This window comes from Cygnus atratus, chromosome 5 (genome assembly GCF_013377495.2).
Source record: "Cygnus atratus isolate AKBS03 ecotype Queensland, Australia chromosome 5, CAtr_DNAZoo_HiC_assembly, whole genome shotgun sequence".
Taxonomy (NCBI): domain Eukaryota; kingdom Metazoa; phylum Chordata; class Aves; order Anseriformes; family Anatidae; genus Cygnus; species Cygnus atratus.
The window spans coordinates 51091371-51109312 of NC_066366.1; the positions used below are offsets into that span (position 1 = coordinate 51091371).

At 38.9% G+C, this 17942-nt stretch overlaps 1 protein-coding gene across 2 annotated transcripts in view; it reads left to right on the top strand.

Annotated features, from left to right (window-relative positions):
• The first annotated feature begins 569 nt into the window (after positions 1–569).
• The window catches only part of PAPOLA (poly(A) polymerase alpha), a 43169-nt gene continuing 25796 nt past the window's right edge, over positions 570–17942 (top strand). The window contains exons 1-7 of one of the 2 annotated variants that reach the window (XM_035539462.2): positions 570–909; positions 10208–10378; positions 10985–11051; positions 12202–12283; positions 12761–12870; positions 14701–14754; positions 16844–16955. In XM_035539462.2, coding sequence (XP_035395355.1) covers positions 902–909; positions 10208–10378; positions 10985–11051; positions 12202–12283; positions 12761–12870; positions 14701–14754; positions 16844–16955 — 604 coding nt within the window. In that variant the 5' untranslated portion in view covers positions 570–901. Of the gene's footprint in view, positions 910–7993; positions 9704–10207; positions 10379–10984; positions 11052–12201; positions 12284–12760; positions 12871–14700; positions 14755–16843; positions 16956–17942 lie in introns of those variants that run through there. The other variant, XM_035539464.2, reaches the window with a different exon arrangement.

Consider the following 17942-nt stretch of genomic DNA (forward strand, 5'->3'; position numbering starts at 1 on the left):
TGGGTAGATATATGAACTGTGAGATTATTTAAGTTTTTGAAATCGGCGTGGTCTCTTTGTCACAGAGCTTTCAAAACACCTAGTAGAAAACGAACTCCCTGCTCTGCGTGGGGCGCACAAAAAAAAAAAAAAAAAAAAAAAAAGCCTGCTGCGGCTGACTACGACCAAAACCCCCTGGCCCAGGCCGAGCCCTGAGCCGAAACTCCCCTAGGCCGCGGGGCTGCCCGCGGGGCCCCAAGCCATCCTCACAGGGCCGGGTCCGCTCCCGCCGCCCCCGTTTCCATGGCGACTCCAGGCCGCGCTCGGGCCCCCCCCTCCCCTCGGGGCCCCCCTCCCCTCGGGGTCCCCCTCCCCTCGGGGCCCGTGCCCGCCGCCAGCAGCGCCGAACCGCCGGCCCCGCCCCTTCCCGCCGCGCGCACGCGCCGTCTCAGAGCCGTTAGCGCTTTGTTTTCAAACCCCCGCGCGCCGCCACGCGGCAGAACTACATCTCCCGGCATGCTTTGCGGCGCCGCGGCCGGTTTGCGCAGGCGCGGGCGAGTCGGCGTGCGCGGCGTGCGGGGGTGGCCGCGCCGCTGCGTGGGGCCCCCCCCCGTTCTAGAACGTCGCTGTGGTAGCGCCCGGGCGCCATGTTAGAAGGCCGGAGGGGAAGAGGAAAGTGAAGCGGCGGCGGCCGGGCCCAGCAGCGGCTCTGTGCTCCCGGCCGGCCCGCGGCCCGGCCCTGCCATGCTCGCGGCTCCCGCTGCCCGGCGGGACGAGTGAGCGGCCCCCAGGCGGCGGCGGCGGCGGCCTCAGCGGTGGGGGAGGACGAGGAGCAGGAGGAGGAGGCAGAAGGGGAAGACGCGGCGGTGGTGGTGGTGGTGGCGGCGGCGGCGGAGGAGGAGGAGGAGGAGCCGGAGAGACGATGCCGTTGTAAGTCGGACGCCGGCCGGGCGCCTCGCCTCAGCCTGCCCGGCGGCCCCCGTTACCCGTTCCCGCCCCCTCCGGTGCCGCAGTGCGAGGCCGCGCGGCCCCGGGGCCCCCCCGAGCCTCCTGCTGGTGCCGGACCTGGGGGGGTGCCGAGGCGGCCCCCGCCTTGTGGCGGCCCCCTCACGGCGGGGCCGGCTGCGGGGCGCCCATTAGAGAGTAAAAGGCGCGCGGTTAGCCCTGGCCGCCAAACGTGCAGCTTACTTTATTACATATATATATTTTTCTCTCCCAAAACTGCCGGCACAGCCTCCCCTATGCGAGCGCTTTTCCTCAGGCGCCGGCTGTGAGGCGATCCCAGCCGAGCCCGCTGCCCTTGCCGACCCCCCCCCCCGGTGCCGGGTGACTCCGAAACGCCCGGGCACCTCGCCGCCAGGCCGCCGGCCGGCAGCGCCCCCTTGGCGGCAGCGCCCAGCCCAGCCGCCGTGCCCCCTGCGAGCGGCCGCTCCGCCGCCGGGGCTGCCCCCCAAAGGCAGGGGCCTGCCGCCGGCCTGCGGGAACGCAGGGAGATGCAACCCCGGCCTGGTTTCTGCGCCGGTTTCCTTTCCCCCACCTCTTCCTGTTTTTATTTTTTCTCGCTGACGTTTTGACGGCTCCGGGTGGATTATACAAAACTCCTTAGTTCCGTAGTCCACGGTGGTAATATTTCGTTCATACCTCAATAAGTCGAGGGAACCAGCGATGGGTAGTGGTTAAGTAGGCTTTACGAATAAGGTATGTTTAGGCTTTTTGGGGGGAGGAGGGAGAAGGCAGCATGGGGACGTTGAAAGAGAAATACAAAGAACTTGGAATTACTACATGCGCTGTTGGTTTACATACGCAGACATCATGTGAAGAATAGCCCAGTTTGCCTGGTGTGCTTGTTTTATTGAATCTAAAATACTGCTGTATTAGTCGCAGTGCAGATAATGTGGGACAAGTTTAAGAGTTTGTGGCAAAAACAACACAGTAGGTGAATGTAGTAGGGCAAATGGCTATGCCAAATAGTTTCTAAGGCTTTTGTAGCAAGAATGCAATGTATTTATAAATACGTTTTGCACATGTTCATTATGGCAATGAAAAATTACCAGAAACGGACTTTGAAGCTAGCTTTTTTTTTTTTTTGACTCCAGGAAAATGGGAGGGTGCTTATTCTGTCAGCTTTCATTTGTAGTTTATTTTGTTGTGTCTCATAAGTTCCAAATGCTTCATAACAGCATTCAAAGTTTGTGCTACTTCTGATGAATAAATTGTGTTCTTCATAATAATGGTCTTCAACTTTGAAAAGTTTGGGACGATTTGCTTATTATTCTTAAAGTAGGTAGGTGTTTATGATAACTAGAAACCCTTAAATAACATTGTGTAGTTGTAGCTGCAGTGATGCATTACTATTTTCAGCATAAACATTACTTAGCAACTGTACTAATACAAAAAGTTTATTTTAGCTAGAAAAACAGAAGCTTTCTTGGGTTTTCCATTTGTTTTGTCATCTGTATGTTTGTGGAACAACCGGCTTCATATTATTCAACCAAGACTTCAAAACAAACACTGTAATGCTAGTAAGTTGCAATGCTGGTAATGTTAATTCTAGAGTTTCTGAAGAGATACCTCTGACTTGATTTAAGAGTATTCGATGTTTAGAGTATTTAAAAAAAACGGGGGGGGGTCATAGGAAGTTCCTTGTCTGCATAATTCTTTCCAGGATCTTTTTCTGCTTGATGCTTTTATACTTCTGGACGATAACCTTCCGAATAAGGGCAGACCAACCAACCCTGGTCACGTTATCACTGCCATGCTTTCAGGGTGGCAAGCAAACATCTTTCAAGACATCCTTTAAACTTCTTTTTTGTAGGGTGCTGTGTGTTATTGACAGGCCTCGGCAGCACTGACCTCCCACACAACCAGCAACTGTCATCAGTCTGTACTTCAAAAGCTTTCAGAGTTCTCAAGAAGTGTACAACAGTGGTCATGCTGAGCTGTCTGTGTATAAATATTCTCTTAGCAGTATGGTACAAAACAGTAAAAACGAGCAAATTATTTATATACAAGGCACTTGAGTAGTAAGAAAGCAAACTCAGGCTCTGGTGATGCCGATAACTGGCATTTTGGAAAAGTCATGATTAATAAAAAAAAAAAAAGTTCATGATTAATAAAAATACTGAGTATATACCAGAAACTTACATGAGTGTTTATCATGGTTCTCATTAATCTGCATGATGAGATAGGTGCATCAAGAAAAACTCTTTAACTTTATATTAAAAACAAACAAACAAACAACTTTTTGGAAACAAAACAAGTATTTCTTCTGTTGTAGAGAGATATTTTATCGAACTGTTAGATACAGAGTACTTGTTCCTGAGCATTATTAAACCAAGCTGCTAGGGAGGAACGAAGCTCACTGAGATATTTATGTGTTTCAGGTAGGGCTAGGTCTTCTGCAGAAAGGCTACTGACTCCGTGAAGCGGTAGCTATGCTTTTGTGAACGAATGGTGCAGCCTCTTTATGTAACCGGGGCCTCTCTGACCCTCCAAGCAGAAGAATAGCAGTCGGAATCTGTTTCTTGTTAAACTGCTGATGTTAGTGCACTTGCTTCTCTGCTGAACTTCTGCATCTGCTGAAATCTCTGCTAAAGACTTTTTTAACCAGAAGTGAAAAAGTGCAGTCAGATACCTGAATGCTGAAGTGCTGTAAGAGCTATGAAAGTTTTAAGTGTTGGTGGTATTGGTAACTTCCATATAACAGTTTTGGAATGTCATTAGTGATATTTTTTTTTTCCCTCAGTCTATTGTAGGCAGTCAAACTTACAAGAAATCTTCAGAAGTGAAAATGTTTTCTTTTGCTGACCTTTGGGTTAGATACATGCAAAATCATTGTTTTGCTGACTTAAGTGACTGTCAATTTTATGCCAGAAGAAGTATGAGACTATTTAAAATGATTTGCAGTGATTGGGGTTGGATAAATGGTGTGTTTCTGAACAAAGCGAAGATTTTTATAGGCTGTATTTTGGAAGGAATTAAGTTATTACTAATTACAGAGCACTGGACTTGCTTCAGAAGAACAGTTGCCATAATTGACAGTCATAGCTTTATTAATCAAGAAGAAATTAATGTAAAAACCTCTACTGAAGATGAGTTTGATGTAGTAGAGAGGGAAACGTGGCAAATATATGTGGTTTTGTGATAGCTTTCAGTCTTCTACTGTCACTCCAAAAAAGTCTGAGTTCTCACTTGGGGACCTGCTGGAAACCCAGCAGCTTTGGGCTGAGCAAATTTCACCTTGGAGGCAAGTTTCACTTGGGTGGCAATTTTCACCTCTTAACAATGAAACAAGTTTCATCCAACTTGTAGTTCTTTGCTTGGTACTTCCTGTTATCTTCTGATTCAACCTTACTGAATTTCTTAAATGACTACCTCTGGAGTGTTTTGTTCCCAGAACAGCAATAAATCTTGGTTTTGGTTCAAGTGCTGCCTGCAGAGTTCAGTAAAAGTTTCTTCTGTTTAAGCTTGAGAAACTTCTGAAATTGTTGTTAGTAAGAATGCGGTGGATGGGTGTGTGTCTGGACATGCTGTTTGTACTATTCTTCTGTACAAAGACTGTCCCAAACAGAAGAGCCAGAGGGAATTTAGGAATGAGTCAAAGGTTAGCAGAATGTGAATGCTCTTCCTTTTGCCATAGTTGCCATCTCTTCTTCCATAGTTATGTTGCTCGTCATTTCTCCAAAACCCATGGTCAGGTCTGTTTCAGGTGTCTTAACATACCACACCAGCAATTTAGACGCTGTTTTTGCTAGATGTTAAAATCCTGCCCAGGAAGGGCAGCTGTCTTAACTTAAATGCAAGTTCACGTGTAACTGATTTGTGCAGACTTCATTCAGAGTTTTCCTTTACTTCTGGAATTGTGTGTAGCGATTATTACATTAGCGTTAAGCCAGAAACTTTCATCTGAAATTACCAGTTAGTCCTTGATGGAGAAGACTTCAAAATAGACAAAACCCTCAGAACACTCTGAAACCTAACACAAGCAGAGCTTGAGCTTTGTGAATTTAGCTCCAGTTGCTTGACCAGATGGTGGGATGGCCAGTATTGCTCCAGAAATCTGGTGTAGGTGTCACCACTGCATTTTACTGGTGTGGTCAGTAGAGGCAAATAGAGAGGACCGTCACTGAGATTCTGTAAGTTGTGTATTTATATCTGGAGGAAAGGCTGAATGAGGCAGAGGTCCTGACTGAAGTTAATGTTTAAAGTTAGCATGTGGGCTCTTGACACTATTTTAAGAAAGAGAAACCATAGGCTGTTAAATGTCTTCATCAGTGCTGCCTTACTGCACGTGTCTGTTTGGACAAACTCCATCCATAGCTTAGATTTAGTAATATATGCAGTGGAAGGGATTTTTGCGTGAATGATTTACTTAGCACACATTTAGATGAGTTAAGTCATGGGTGACTAAAGTCTATTTCAGGATAGATCACAGTTCTGTTACAATTTGTTAAAAATTAGGCATTGTTTTTTAAGATTCCAGTTGTTCTTGTTGCCTTTTATTTCCATGGAGGATTCCAAATTGCAAGAGTGATGTTTGGGTAATGTGATGCTGATCACAGCTATGTTCTCGTTGCAGTAAGAAGCATGCAGCCTTAATTCAGATAATGTGTTACCAGTAGAAATGTGGTAGAATACTGGCGGTGAAGAGGAAGAAGTGCTTAAAAAAAAAACAACACGGTTTGCCCAAACTTGAGGAAAGCGGTGGTAAGATTATTCCAGCAGTTGAGATAAAATGCAGAAAACACCCTCATTTAAATCTATCTTTTTCTTTTGTTTTGGGAGGGAAGCGTGCTAGAAAAAGTTTAGTGATTCTTATTTCTTCTGGGGTATAGGGAGTAAGGTTCTATTAGAGATGATGTAATAGCATAGTAGTGAAAAATGCTGACCTCTTAGTTAATGTGTGATACGGTGTTTTATGTATGTATAGATACACACACCTGTCTGCTCTATTTTCAGGTAACATGGATGTGTTTTCATGGTGTCACCTGATCTTTCAAAAGATATAAAGCCTCTTACACCCTTATTTTTCATTCCACTCCTTCGTTCTGTTGTACAGTGGCTTTAGCAGTGGCCATATTACCAGGATCTGTTCCTTTTAATTCAGTAGTTATCGGTAACTACATACGAAGATTCAACCCACCAAAGCTTTGGGTTCTGAAGGGGAAAAAAAAAAAAAGAAGCCTTTTAGGTATGCTGCTGTAAACTTAGTAGAGACTATATTATAACTGTGTGTGTGAGGGCAGTTAGTGGGGAAGAAAACGCATCACAGGTACATTTCACTGAGAGTTTGAAACTAATTCATGTTTGACTATGAGGTGTTGCATCACAGCACTTTAAAACCACTGTAGCTGTTGTCAGAGCTTGAGCTTGCGGATGTTTAATCTGTCTGAAGAGCGGGCACTCTTCAAACATTCAGGTCAAAACAAAGCAAGAACAATAGCGTGCTAAATTTAACTTCTTAACGACCTTTTCTACAACTTTGTTTTGTATTGTGCTCTTGGCAGCTAGTTTACATTTATAGTAATGCAGAAGCAAGGTCTTTGTGTGTGTGTATATGGGGTTAACTAGACACAAAGCCTCAAACTAACTGTATATTGCTCTTCTCGATGATCTTAAAAGTTTTGTCTCCTTAAAATGAGCGCAGCCCTAAGCATGGTTTGAGTTGTCTTGCAGACACTGACAAGGTCTACCTAATCTACCCAGCTTTTGTTAGGACTGAGTAGTTGGGATGGGACTTTCTGTTGTGTTTCAGTACTCTGCTTTTTGTTAATGCTTAACTTCCATGACTAGCAGATTCGACTAGCGTTCCCACCCCCATCCGAGGGACTTAACTTCCCTAATCCTCTCCGCTAGGAGGATAGCAGTGATGCTTACCTGTCCTTTCCTTCTGAGTTAATTCAGTAGTTTAAACCAAGAGATTCTGAAAGTGATACTTCATGACACGGCACAGGTGAAAACTGGAAGGTACTTCTGTCTTTTCAAGGGGGAAGATATTAGAATAATCTTCGTGTTTGTTTTTTCAAGTAAGTCTAAGACTACTAGCGTTTTTTGGCTATGTAACATGTAAATGCAACATTGAAAAACAGACATTAGAATCAACTGCTTTTTTCTAATTTTAATTACAATTTGTTCTTCATTTATAAAGCCACTAGCAAAATGCTGTATTTGAAATTTCTTGGTTTCATGAGAGGCTATGCCTCTAAATGTTTTTGTTGTAATTCTGAACATTTGCTGCTGTTTAAATGGGTGAATATAGGTTGCATAGGACTGCTTAGCTTACTGGATCCTGAAATGATTTTAATACAGACTTTCTAAGTCTGTTACCATTTCTTCTGTAACTTTTTTTTTTTTTTAAAAGGCACGTTCCTGGTAGCATTTGGTATGTTTAGGAAAAGGTAAAATAGCCTTAACTTTGGTGGGTGTAAATAGCATTAGTGATTTCAGGAATCTGCTTTCTTGGTTCAGTATCAGAGTGATGTTGAGTGATGTCGAGTTCTGAGTTTTTTTTAATCTAGAAACGGTTTTTGCTAGGCTAGGTTTTGTCAGCCTCTTCAATAAAGTCTAGTATCTGTTAAATTAGATGCAGTTATGGATGGGTGACATGTGAGTCTATCAGGGAATAGTTATGCAAATAAAACTAAAATATTATTGCTTTAGCTTACTGGTTTACAAACATAAAAAAAATAGTTTTCCAATGTTGCAGTTGATTTTTTTTTTTCAAATAAACGGTTGACAAAAGAGGGGTGAAATTGTAGTTCAAATTTACCTAACTGCTTTGTGATATAACTAAAAAATATTCATAGCATGCAAGGGATGTTTATGTATTGAAAACTTTTGTTTCATGGCTGCTTTTTTTTTGTAGCAACTTAGTGGCTGAAGGTACTGTTTGTGTTGACATCCCTAAAAGGATTCTTTTGAAAAAGAGAGAAATTTGTAGTGGCTTCCCTTGTCCTTACTATGTTTACTCTTTTATGTAATTCATCTTAACATCTTTTTTCAAAAATGCTTCACACAAAGTCGTAAGGTCTATATGATTCGTTCAGCTGCTACTAAGTTCTTCGCTTGGTGATTAAAGCCTCTTAGCTGAAGAAAGCCATGTCAAATAATGTTCTCGGACATGATTACTTGGGATTTGACTTACATACAGTTTCTAGGATTTTTTTCCTGCTTTGCCTTTTTATTCTTTTACTAACAGACAGTTGTACTGGGCCAATCATGCTAGGACCTGCTTGGTGAGAAACTTGTTGTAAATGATCATTTGTTTGAAATCAAATACTAAAACTCAAAATAATTTTTAAGTGAGTTTAACTTGTGGAAAAACACCTTACTTTTTGTTGATTTTGGTTAATTTTATTAGTTCCTAAGCAGATGATGACTGTAGATTATTATGGAAGTGAAAATGAAGTCGTGCTCTAATTAGGCTGAAACAAATTGTAGTGTGATAGAAATAGTCCTTCTGTGTAGGTATAAAGGACCGATAATACAGTAATGTACAGGGGAATGGGATGTTTGCTGAAGATAAGGCTTTGACAGAAGTGGTCAGCCTGCATTGCTGACACAGAGCAATCTTTTTAGGCTTCGTGAAAATTGAAGGAGACCAAATTGATAGATACTACAGCTTTTACCTGAGTAGAACGAACAATTGAATTTGGGGAAAAATGTATCAAATGTCTAATCTGAATTAAAACTATTACAGTGTTAACTTGTACATTTGATATTAAATGCAAGCTTTATACTGTTGAGAGTGAGCTTGTGTAGCAAGAGCATAACAGCTACTGGAGATGTAACACACAAGCATTACTTTAACTTGAAGGTAGTGCTTTAGTTGTTGGAAAGGCTTTTTAATAGCGGTTGATATAATGGTTATGTTTCTTGTGATGTATTTTGGAGGGGTTATAACATTGGTCTCCTAAGAACTGATTAAGAAACAAGTCTGTTTCATATTCTTTTACTGAGAAAGTTCTTTTCAGTAGACTTAAACGGTGGTTTGTTACTTTCAAGAGTAGCAGGTGGGGGAATAATATATATAATTTAGAGGAAAGTTGTCAATATATCAATATAAAACTAGTATTCAATGCTGCAAGTAACCTTTGGAGCTATTTTAATACAGATTTAAGTAGTGTATTCTACATCTGAAGTATATAAACAGGAAGACTTCTGAGTGTTCTTACAGTTAAAATTTGGCTATTAGATGATAAGATTATTTCTGTAATACTAAGAATAGTTTTTAAACAGCTGTTTTTTCAAGTATTTTGACATGGTGCTTAGGGATATGGTTTAGTGGGTGATGCTGGTGGTAGGGGGCTGGTTGGACCAGATGATCGTGGAGGTCTTTTCAGACCTTTATGATTCTATGACTATCGGTTCAAAAAGTTTTAACTATGTGAGTGTAGAATGTAATAATCAGAATCTAAACACTGATGTTTCAGAGAAGCGAGTTCCATTTTGAAATATTCAGAATTACTAGCCTTAAAGCTCCAACTGCTCTGAATATAAGGCTGCGTTTAACTGTGATCGTCACAAACAAATCTATAGCCGTTATGAAAAACTGCATGGCTGTTTGTGTGTCCAGGATGCTGATCTAGGAAAGCTGTTCCTAGATTTTACAGCAAGATGACACCTTCACTTCTGTGTTTCTTTTGAAGCTCTTCTCCTTGCTCTTGTCCTCTCACAACCTTGAAATATGAGGAGTTGAATTGAGAGTGCTGCCTTTCTGCTTGAGGTTTGGCTCATAACTGCTTTTGTAACTTGAAAATATGGTCTTTAAAGGTCCCTTCCAACCCAAAACACACAATGATTCAATGAATTGAGGCTGTATCTTGTAAAAAAAAAAAAAAAAAAATTGAGACGTCATAAATTCCTCTAAATCATCCTGTAATGGTAGCCAGACGAGAAGTCAGCTTAAAGCTAGCTTCTTCTAGTACTTCTAGTATGATGCTCTTGCTCAAAATACGTTAGAGCCTCCTTAGGTGAATATTTGCTGTGTGAAGTCAGCTGATATGGATCATGTTTCATAGCAACTTGTGACCCTGCAATCAATATTCAGAGTTGGAGAAAAATAACACCGTCCTTAATAACACCTATTTAACACAGATTGGTCTGGGATGTGGCTGCTAACAGTAGGCTTAACTTTTTTTCCCCCTTTATTATGTGTCTTGTTTGCTACTTGGATGAGAATAAATTTATTTGTTCCTGTCAGTAACGTTTGTCTAATTGCCTTTATTAGTCCCGTTACAACCCAGGGATCACAAACACAGCAACTACAGAAGCATTATGGCATTACCTCACCTATCAGTTTAGCTGCCCCCAAGGAGTTTGACTGCATGCTTACCCAGAAATTAATCGAAACCCTAAAACCCTATGGTGTATTTGAAGAGGAAGAAGAACTGCAACGCAGGTGAGTAAATGCTCTACGAGTGGTTCTCTCATACCTCTGCATTCATGCAGTTAACTACTGAACCCCAAGCATGTTTGTGTTCTTTCAGGTGCTTTTTTTAAAAGCTTGGTGACATATTTAGCTTCTCCCCTTAAGAGGAGTACCTCAGAACATAGGCATTAAAATAGCCTTTAATTTTAGGAGTCTGGCTTGCCATTTTTAAAAAAGTGTTTGTTTTAGTGGCCCTTGCTCTTGATTTTTGTTATTTTTAAGCTTTCTAGAGCTTTTTGCTGTCAGTACTGCTGCTTACTGTTCTTTCAGTTTCATGTGTTTACTCAGTTAAGTTTTTGTTTTGAATGTGAGTAGAAGCCATTTACCTAAAGCGTGTGTAGGCCTTGCATGCTTTCATTTCTTCTCAGCTTAAATTTCTTTAATGCCTTTGAAGAGGAAAAAATAGTCTGAATGTTGTGAGTGACTTTATTTCAGTGTGTTTATTGAGACAAGATCTCTAATTAGATCTACAATGTTGTTCTAGCTGATTCATTGTGTAATAATGATCAGTGTCTTAAAAATAATGTTAGTTTGCTCTTAAGTTCATGGTTCGTGATTTTGCTGTTTTATCAATAGGATTCTAATTTTGGGAAAATTAAATAACCTGGTAAAGGAGTGGATACGGGAAATCAGTGAAAGCAAGGTATGGATGTATTTTACATGAAATTGCTCAGATTAAGATTGCTGTAGGAAAATAAATTCAGTACATGTTCCTGGTGTGAATGTGATGAATCATAGGTTTGGAGATCAAATTAGGAAAACAAGTACAACCTTTTGGTTCCAAACAACATTGTAACTTTAAAGTAAATCTTTGTCAAAGAGAAACTTTGAGGAGAGAGAAAATAGCACAAAAGTTAATGGTAGTTGTAACAGTAATTTTCAGTTGTTCCCTCCTGACCTAGGTAGTACAACTCAACTTTGTCAAAATTTGTGTACTACTATGTCAATTATATGCTTATGTGGCTTGCTTTTGTGAAGCAATCCTAGATCTTAAAATGAATTTATTGCAAATTTATGATACTTGGCCTTTTTTCTTTAATGTCAATTTTAGAAGTTCTTGTCCTGTAATGCTATTTTCTTTTACTGAAATAATGATTATAGTACATTTTGTTTAAGTTTCACTGAAACCAAGCCGGGTTAGTCTTTCCCTTGCCTTTCCGTTTTTTTAACCAGTTTAGACTTCCTGTTCTGAAATGCTAACTGTCTCTGGCCACAGTGCTATGACGACAAGAGTTCTTTAAAGGTGCAAACCCAGGAACTTAAGTATCTTTGTGCTAGTAAATATAACTAGATAATTTTATCGCAAAATAAACAGCTCTCCTCAAAACAACTTTTTAAAAAGAATGTAGGATCTTACAGATGACTCTGAGAGTAATTTAATAAACATTGATACAGAACATAGTATGTTTCTGCTGCTCCAAATTAGAATCTATCATCAGTTTCGAAGTCAGCATAAAGTGTGTGAGTGTTAAGAAGAATGTGTTCAATATCCATATCTTAAAGCTGCTGCTCCTAAAGTGTAGAACTACTCGAAGTTACTGAGATTGAAGTGATGATAGTTCCCAAATGGCAAAAGTACTTCTGTCTTTAGTAAGATTATTTCAGTAGTAATTGCACCTTGAAAGCTATTAATCAGAAACAGTATATGTAAGGAGTGAATTGCTACTCAAAACTGTGTTAATCTCTAACAACATAAATTTTATGGAATATCTTTCCTTTTATTTTATAATAAGTTGTGTGTGTCATTATAATCTGCTAAGATGAAAATAACCAATTTTATTTGCTCCATCTAGAATCTTCCACAGTCTGTAATAGAAAATGTTGGAGGAAAAATTTTTACATTTGGATCCTATAGATTAGGGGTTCATACAAAAGGTAAAATTTACTTTTATTATAAAAAAAAATGTCGTGTCAGAGCTAATATCTCTAAATGTCATGTTTAAGTAACAAAAATTACTGTATTTTTGAGGTGGTGGTAGAATTTTGTCAGCCATCTCTAGTCTTCATTCTAAATAAAATAAATTGGTTCTTGTTGGGGGTGGGAAGCAGACAAGAAAGTTGGAAGTTATTTAAAAAAAAAGTTGTATACTTGGCTTCTTGTGGTTTGTTCTTTGAAAGTTACTACAAATGTAAAATTGAAGGATGTATGCATACATCCAGTGTGTTTAATGGCACGAGCATTTTTTCTTTAATTTGTTTTCACTTAGTGTCTTTTCTTTGGGAGCTGCTACAGGAAAAGAAATGAAATGTTCTGTTTGGTTTAAAAAATAAATACTTAAAAATTCTGGCTATTGATGGCATTTTGTGTGTGTAAAGTGTGAGTAACCTGCTTGTGTTAATAAACGCTTTCAGGTGCTGATATTGATGCCCTGTGTGTTGCACCAAGACATGTTGAAAGAAGTGATTTTTTCACATCATTTTATGAAAAACTGAAACAACAAGAAGAAGTAAAAGATTTGAGGGTATGTGAACTGCCTGATACAACCACCTGAAGTGAGGATGCTGAGAAGTTAGAAGTGCAAGATGATTCCTGAAATAAGTAACTTTGCTGTTAAGGCTTGCAGTGGATTTTTAGTTAACTTGTAACAAAACCAGTTGAAATAAATAGAGATTCTTCCAAATTTTCTCTGTTCCCCATTACTAGATACAATTGTTTGAAAATCTGGATCACAGAATAATCTGCTAGCACTGCATTAGTGTTGTAAAATTTCTGTTTGTACTCTGTAGCAGGAGGCAGGTGTAAATGTGTTTGGTCCCGATCCCTTTCAGGCTAACTTTTGTTGAAGTCTTTAAAAACAGTAGCACAATACACTTTATAATTTCATCCTTATATAAATCACCACTGTGATTGATACTAACCAGATCTATATTGGCTGTCAGCTGTGCATTTGAACCTGGAGGTTACATTTTTTAAGCTACTTGTGCAAGTTTTTCATCACGTGGAAAGATGAAGATTTTTTCTCATGTTCATGAATGACAAGCCTCCGTGGGTCAGTTTTAATCTTAGTAGTGTTAATTTAGAATAAAATTTCTCATCTGGAATTTGTTCTTCTTAGATGAAGATAATTGCTTGCAAATATTAAACATTTTTTGGTTTAGCCCTGCTCTGTCCTAAAATAAATTGAAGTGCCTCTGCAGCATTATTTGTCTCTATGCATCCCATAGTAACTCTGTCTAGTGTAAATATCTGGTGGTAATACTATGTGCACTGAAACTACTGTTCTGAATGTTTTATTATCTGAACACTTTTTTAGTAATCTTTAAATCCACATGCTATAATCAAGAGGATTCTGTCTTTCAGATTTCCTATTAGCTTTGGTATAAACTCTTAATGATGATTCAATCTAATGTAGTTGACTTAGCAGCAAGGGAGATCAGAACACGTTTGCTATTCAGTGTGGCTCTGCATTGATGTCAATAACTTTTAGGTCGGAGTCTTAACACTTGAAATCAGTCCAGCTAGGTCTTAGAAAGTTTTCTTCATGGAACCTTGACTTTAATAATGGTTGCTCTAGTGAGTGAGTCTAAGAGACTTACGAACTTTAAATCTTTAGGATCTATCCTGCCAACTAGTAGACTAAGATTGTATGGAGAGTGGAGTTGTCTTCTCCTTTTAAGAACTGGAATGTTCTCTTAGAATTGTGTTAGCCTCTGGAAGTTCCTAATGGTTGTTATTGGGAAGTAAGCAATGTTCTTTGATTTTACGAAAGCAGTGCTCTGCAGATCTGCATCTAGTTCAGGTGCTCAGTTTGGGAAGGTGATATTCCTAGCTGGTTACAGAATAGTTACCAAGGTCTATAGTTTCATCATGCATACTGTCTGTTCAACTAAACTGTGTTAATGACTGCAAGAAAAGATGCTTGTTTATCAGGTGAATATGGTTGTCTCCTTGTCATTTCTTGTAAAATACTGACAGCAGAAACAATAGAAATAAGATGCCTGTTAGAATAAGAATTCCCATAGGTTAGCTTTAGAATATGTAGAGATGCTGTGGGGTGGAAAAAGAGTCTTACCAGTGTAGTGAGGAAAAAAGTTTGGTCTTGAGGTAACACCATCAGAGCTGGCTGGTATGAGTTCGGGTTATAATTAATATCTAGGCAGCTATAGTACATAGTAGATCGGTGTTTACTGCGTAAATCCTCATTGGTGGAGAAGGACAGCTGACAAATCAAACTGAAAGTGGAGGAAAAGCATGTGTATAAATAGTGTTTCGTCATGATTGTTCAGATCTCCTGTCTATTGCTTGTAAATGTTCTTCTCTGTACTGAAAATAAAATACTTTTTTTCCCCAGGCTGTTGAAGAAGCTTTTGTCCCAGTTATTAAACTTTGTTTTGATGGAATAGAGGTAAAGATCTTCTTATGTTTTATTTTATTTTGTTAGAATATGGTTAAAACAAAGATTTCAGGATTTCCATAATTAATATTCATGAATACAAATACTATTAAAGTGACAATCCTAAATTCACATTCAGGTGATCGACAGCAGTCCTTGGTTGTGTATTTAAAGTGAGACTTTGAGACTAAAATAAGTCTCTTTCTTGATCTGCTTAAAGCTGCATGAACATCTCCCTATTCTTTCTTTTACCCTCTTGTGTTGATGAGTTTACTGACCTGTAGAGTACCGCATTAGCACTATTGAAGACTTAATATTTAATAGAAATTACATTCATACATAATGTGGCTTCAGTAATTTTTTGGCTATTAATGATTAACTGCCAAACCTTAAATTCAGATTTGTTTTAATATGTCATACTGTAGGAGGATCTCAAAAACATACCGCTGAAGGGAAGTTAGGTAGCCACTTCACCCTATTTCTTGATGCTTTTATTAACATGTGAACAAAATTGTTTCTGTCCAGTTTGTCTGTAGCCTGATGGTTTTGTTTGCTCTTGAGTGATCATCATGCTTAACATTTTCACTATTTTGGGGCAAGTTGCTAAGAAAACAGGAACATTTCTTTCAAAAGGTACTCCATAAATCTTTTTCAGACCATCTTATAGTCAACCTGTCATCTTTTCTTGGTGACAAGACAAAAAAAAAAAAAAAAAACAAAAAAACAACCATGAACTGTTCATATACACGTTTTCTCAGACTCATACCTGGATTATATTAACCACTAGCTGGTGGGTATACGAAGGGGACTTCCCAGTGGGAAGGAAGTCCTGTGCTAGCTATCTGATACAGACAATTTGAAGAGTAGCCATACTTAGGTGTAGTATTGTGTGCAAGAGCTCCTTCTCTCCCAGTCTCAGTTGGATCTCAGCCTTGCAGTTATAATGATCCTTAGGGTATTGGTAATTTCTGAGTCTCAGGAAGATGATGAACCACCTCCCTCACCCCGATCATTCCTGCTTATTTGTATTTTCACTGACGTTTGTGTAAGTTAACACTTAGCCAGAGAGATGTACTTACTCTCAAATTAGAGAGATGCACAGAGATACGTGATAGCATGCAGTAACGTAGCCTGTGACTTTTAATTTGTCAGCTACTTTATTACTGTCTATGTACTAGGTTTATGTTGTATATTAGGAACGTTTTTCTGGAGAATTTGTTTTCTGTTTACATAGCTTAGTTATTCATAATAAATACTGAAAGTTGTTATAGGCGTTCTTTGGTATGTCTGTTATTTGCATGTTTTTTAATTGTTTACATTCAATCCAGTGTTCGCTTGTTTTCCCTCTCTCCCTGAAATTCAAAATACAAGCTAAAATAGGGGAATGAAAGGATTATCTCCTATAAGACTTAGTAGTATTTTGGTCCGTTGTAGTAATTCGTAAACGATGGGCTGTGATGGCTTAGGTTTATGACTCAAGACTTAATCCATATTGCTGACAGTGCATTAAATAGTTCTTTTGTCTTGAACAAATTTATGATAAGGATTCTTTTTATATGCAAGTGTTGTTAGGCCACAGTTTCTGATGTTTGTATTGGAAGATTTTTTTTTTTTTTCATAATCCAGGCAAAAAATACCAGGAGTTATTCTCTTCTGTAAAGAAAATCTTAGATCTCAGGAAAAAAGGTTTTAGTTATGTGGTGATCCTGTCAGATACATTACAGATTTTTCTGCTGATGCTAGTAGTAATATATGCATTTAAGTTCTGGGGTTTTTTTTTTGCATTCCTGAGCTAGAAGTGATGCTTATTCCTAAAAGATTTTTATTTACATTAACAATGGGCATAGGTTTTATGTGCTGGTTCTGTATTGATCTTAATATGTATTTTATCAGCTTGGAAAAGGAGCCATAAGATAAATGAAGCATCTGAAAGTGAATCTTTAACATCTGTGAGTGGTGTTCATGTGTATTATTTAAATAGATTAGTTGTACTAGAAAGTGTACTGTTCTTACTGCTAGTAAACTTGATGAAAATGGATCACAAAGCTAACTCTACAGAAGAAAAATGAATTATCTAATGTTTTATTTCTTTTTTTTAAAGATTGATATTTTGTTCGCAAGATTAGCGCTGCAAACTATTCCTGAGGACTTAGACCTCCGAGATGATAGCCTACTTAAAAATTTAGACATTAGATGCATACGAAGTCTTAATGGTATGTATTTGTGTATAAATTTTGACAAATCTTTTAATAAGTATCCTAGATCATTTTATGTAGTAGTTGAGATGTGGACTTGACTGAAAATACTGTGACTCCGTGTTGGAGTTTCTATCCTTTTGGACAGGAGAGTTGTTTGTATGGACAGATTTTTATAAAGCCTTCCTTTTAATTGGGTAATAAATAGTGTTCTGTAGAGACTAATGGGACCGCAAGGTTTTAGTGTGGAGCACTATATATTTCTATAAAGAAAGAAAATTGATATAAATTTTGTTATAAACTAACTGTTATAAAATTTGTATATATTTTAGTATGCATAAATGTGTACAGAATTGCTTTGAGGATACAGAATTAATCGGGGGATTCAAAATACTGTCAACTTGAGGTCGGATCTCTAGTAGCTTAAAAATCCCTATTTTTAAGGGCATGGGTAGGGGCTCCAGTCTATGTGCAGCTTGCTGGGGAGAGGAGAGGAACCCATGTTATATATCTCTGGTTTCTGTACAAAGTTGAAAACTTGATAATCTCAAGTAAATGAAAACTGTACATACTTGGCAACTGGGTGGTAAGATAACAGCAACTCCTGTTGTTTTGTGAAATTCATCTTTGTGCAGTCTCTAGAATTCATGTTTGCCTTCTCACTTTGCGAGGAACTCCTATTCCTAGATAAGAGTATTTTCTTGCAGTCAGCTCTCTGTGACTATTTATTAACTGTTAACAGCTATTTATTCTTGGTTTAAAAGAATAACTAAATCAAGCAGGTAATATAGTCACCTACAATGTTATTCTTAAGCTTGAAAATGTTCTGTCAAAGTCGATACAATTTAGGTCTAACAACTGTCCCCTTTAGCCAGTTTTCATACACTTGAGCAAAGCTTTGACTTAAAACTTCCAGGATTTCTGTGCTGATGTAAAACAAGACGGGGGGGACAAAAAGATGAAATGACAATATGTTTTAGGATTCAAAACAACAGTGATCAAAAT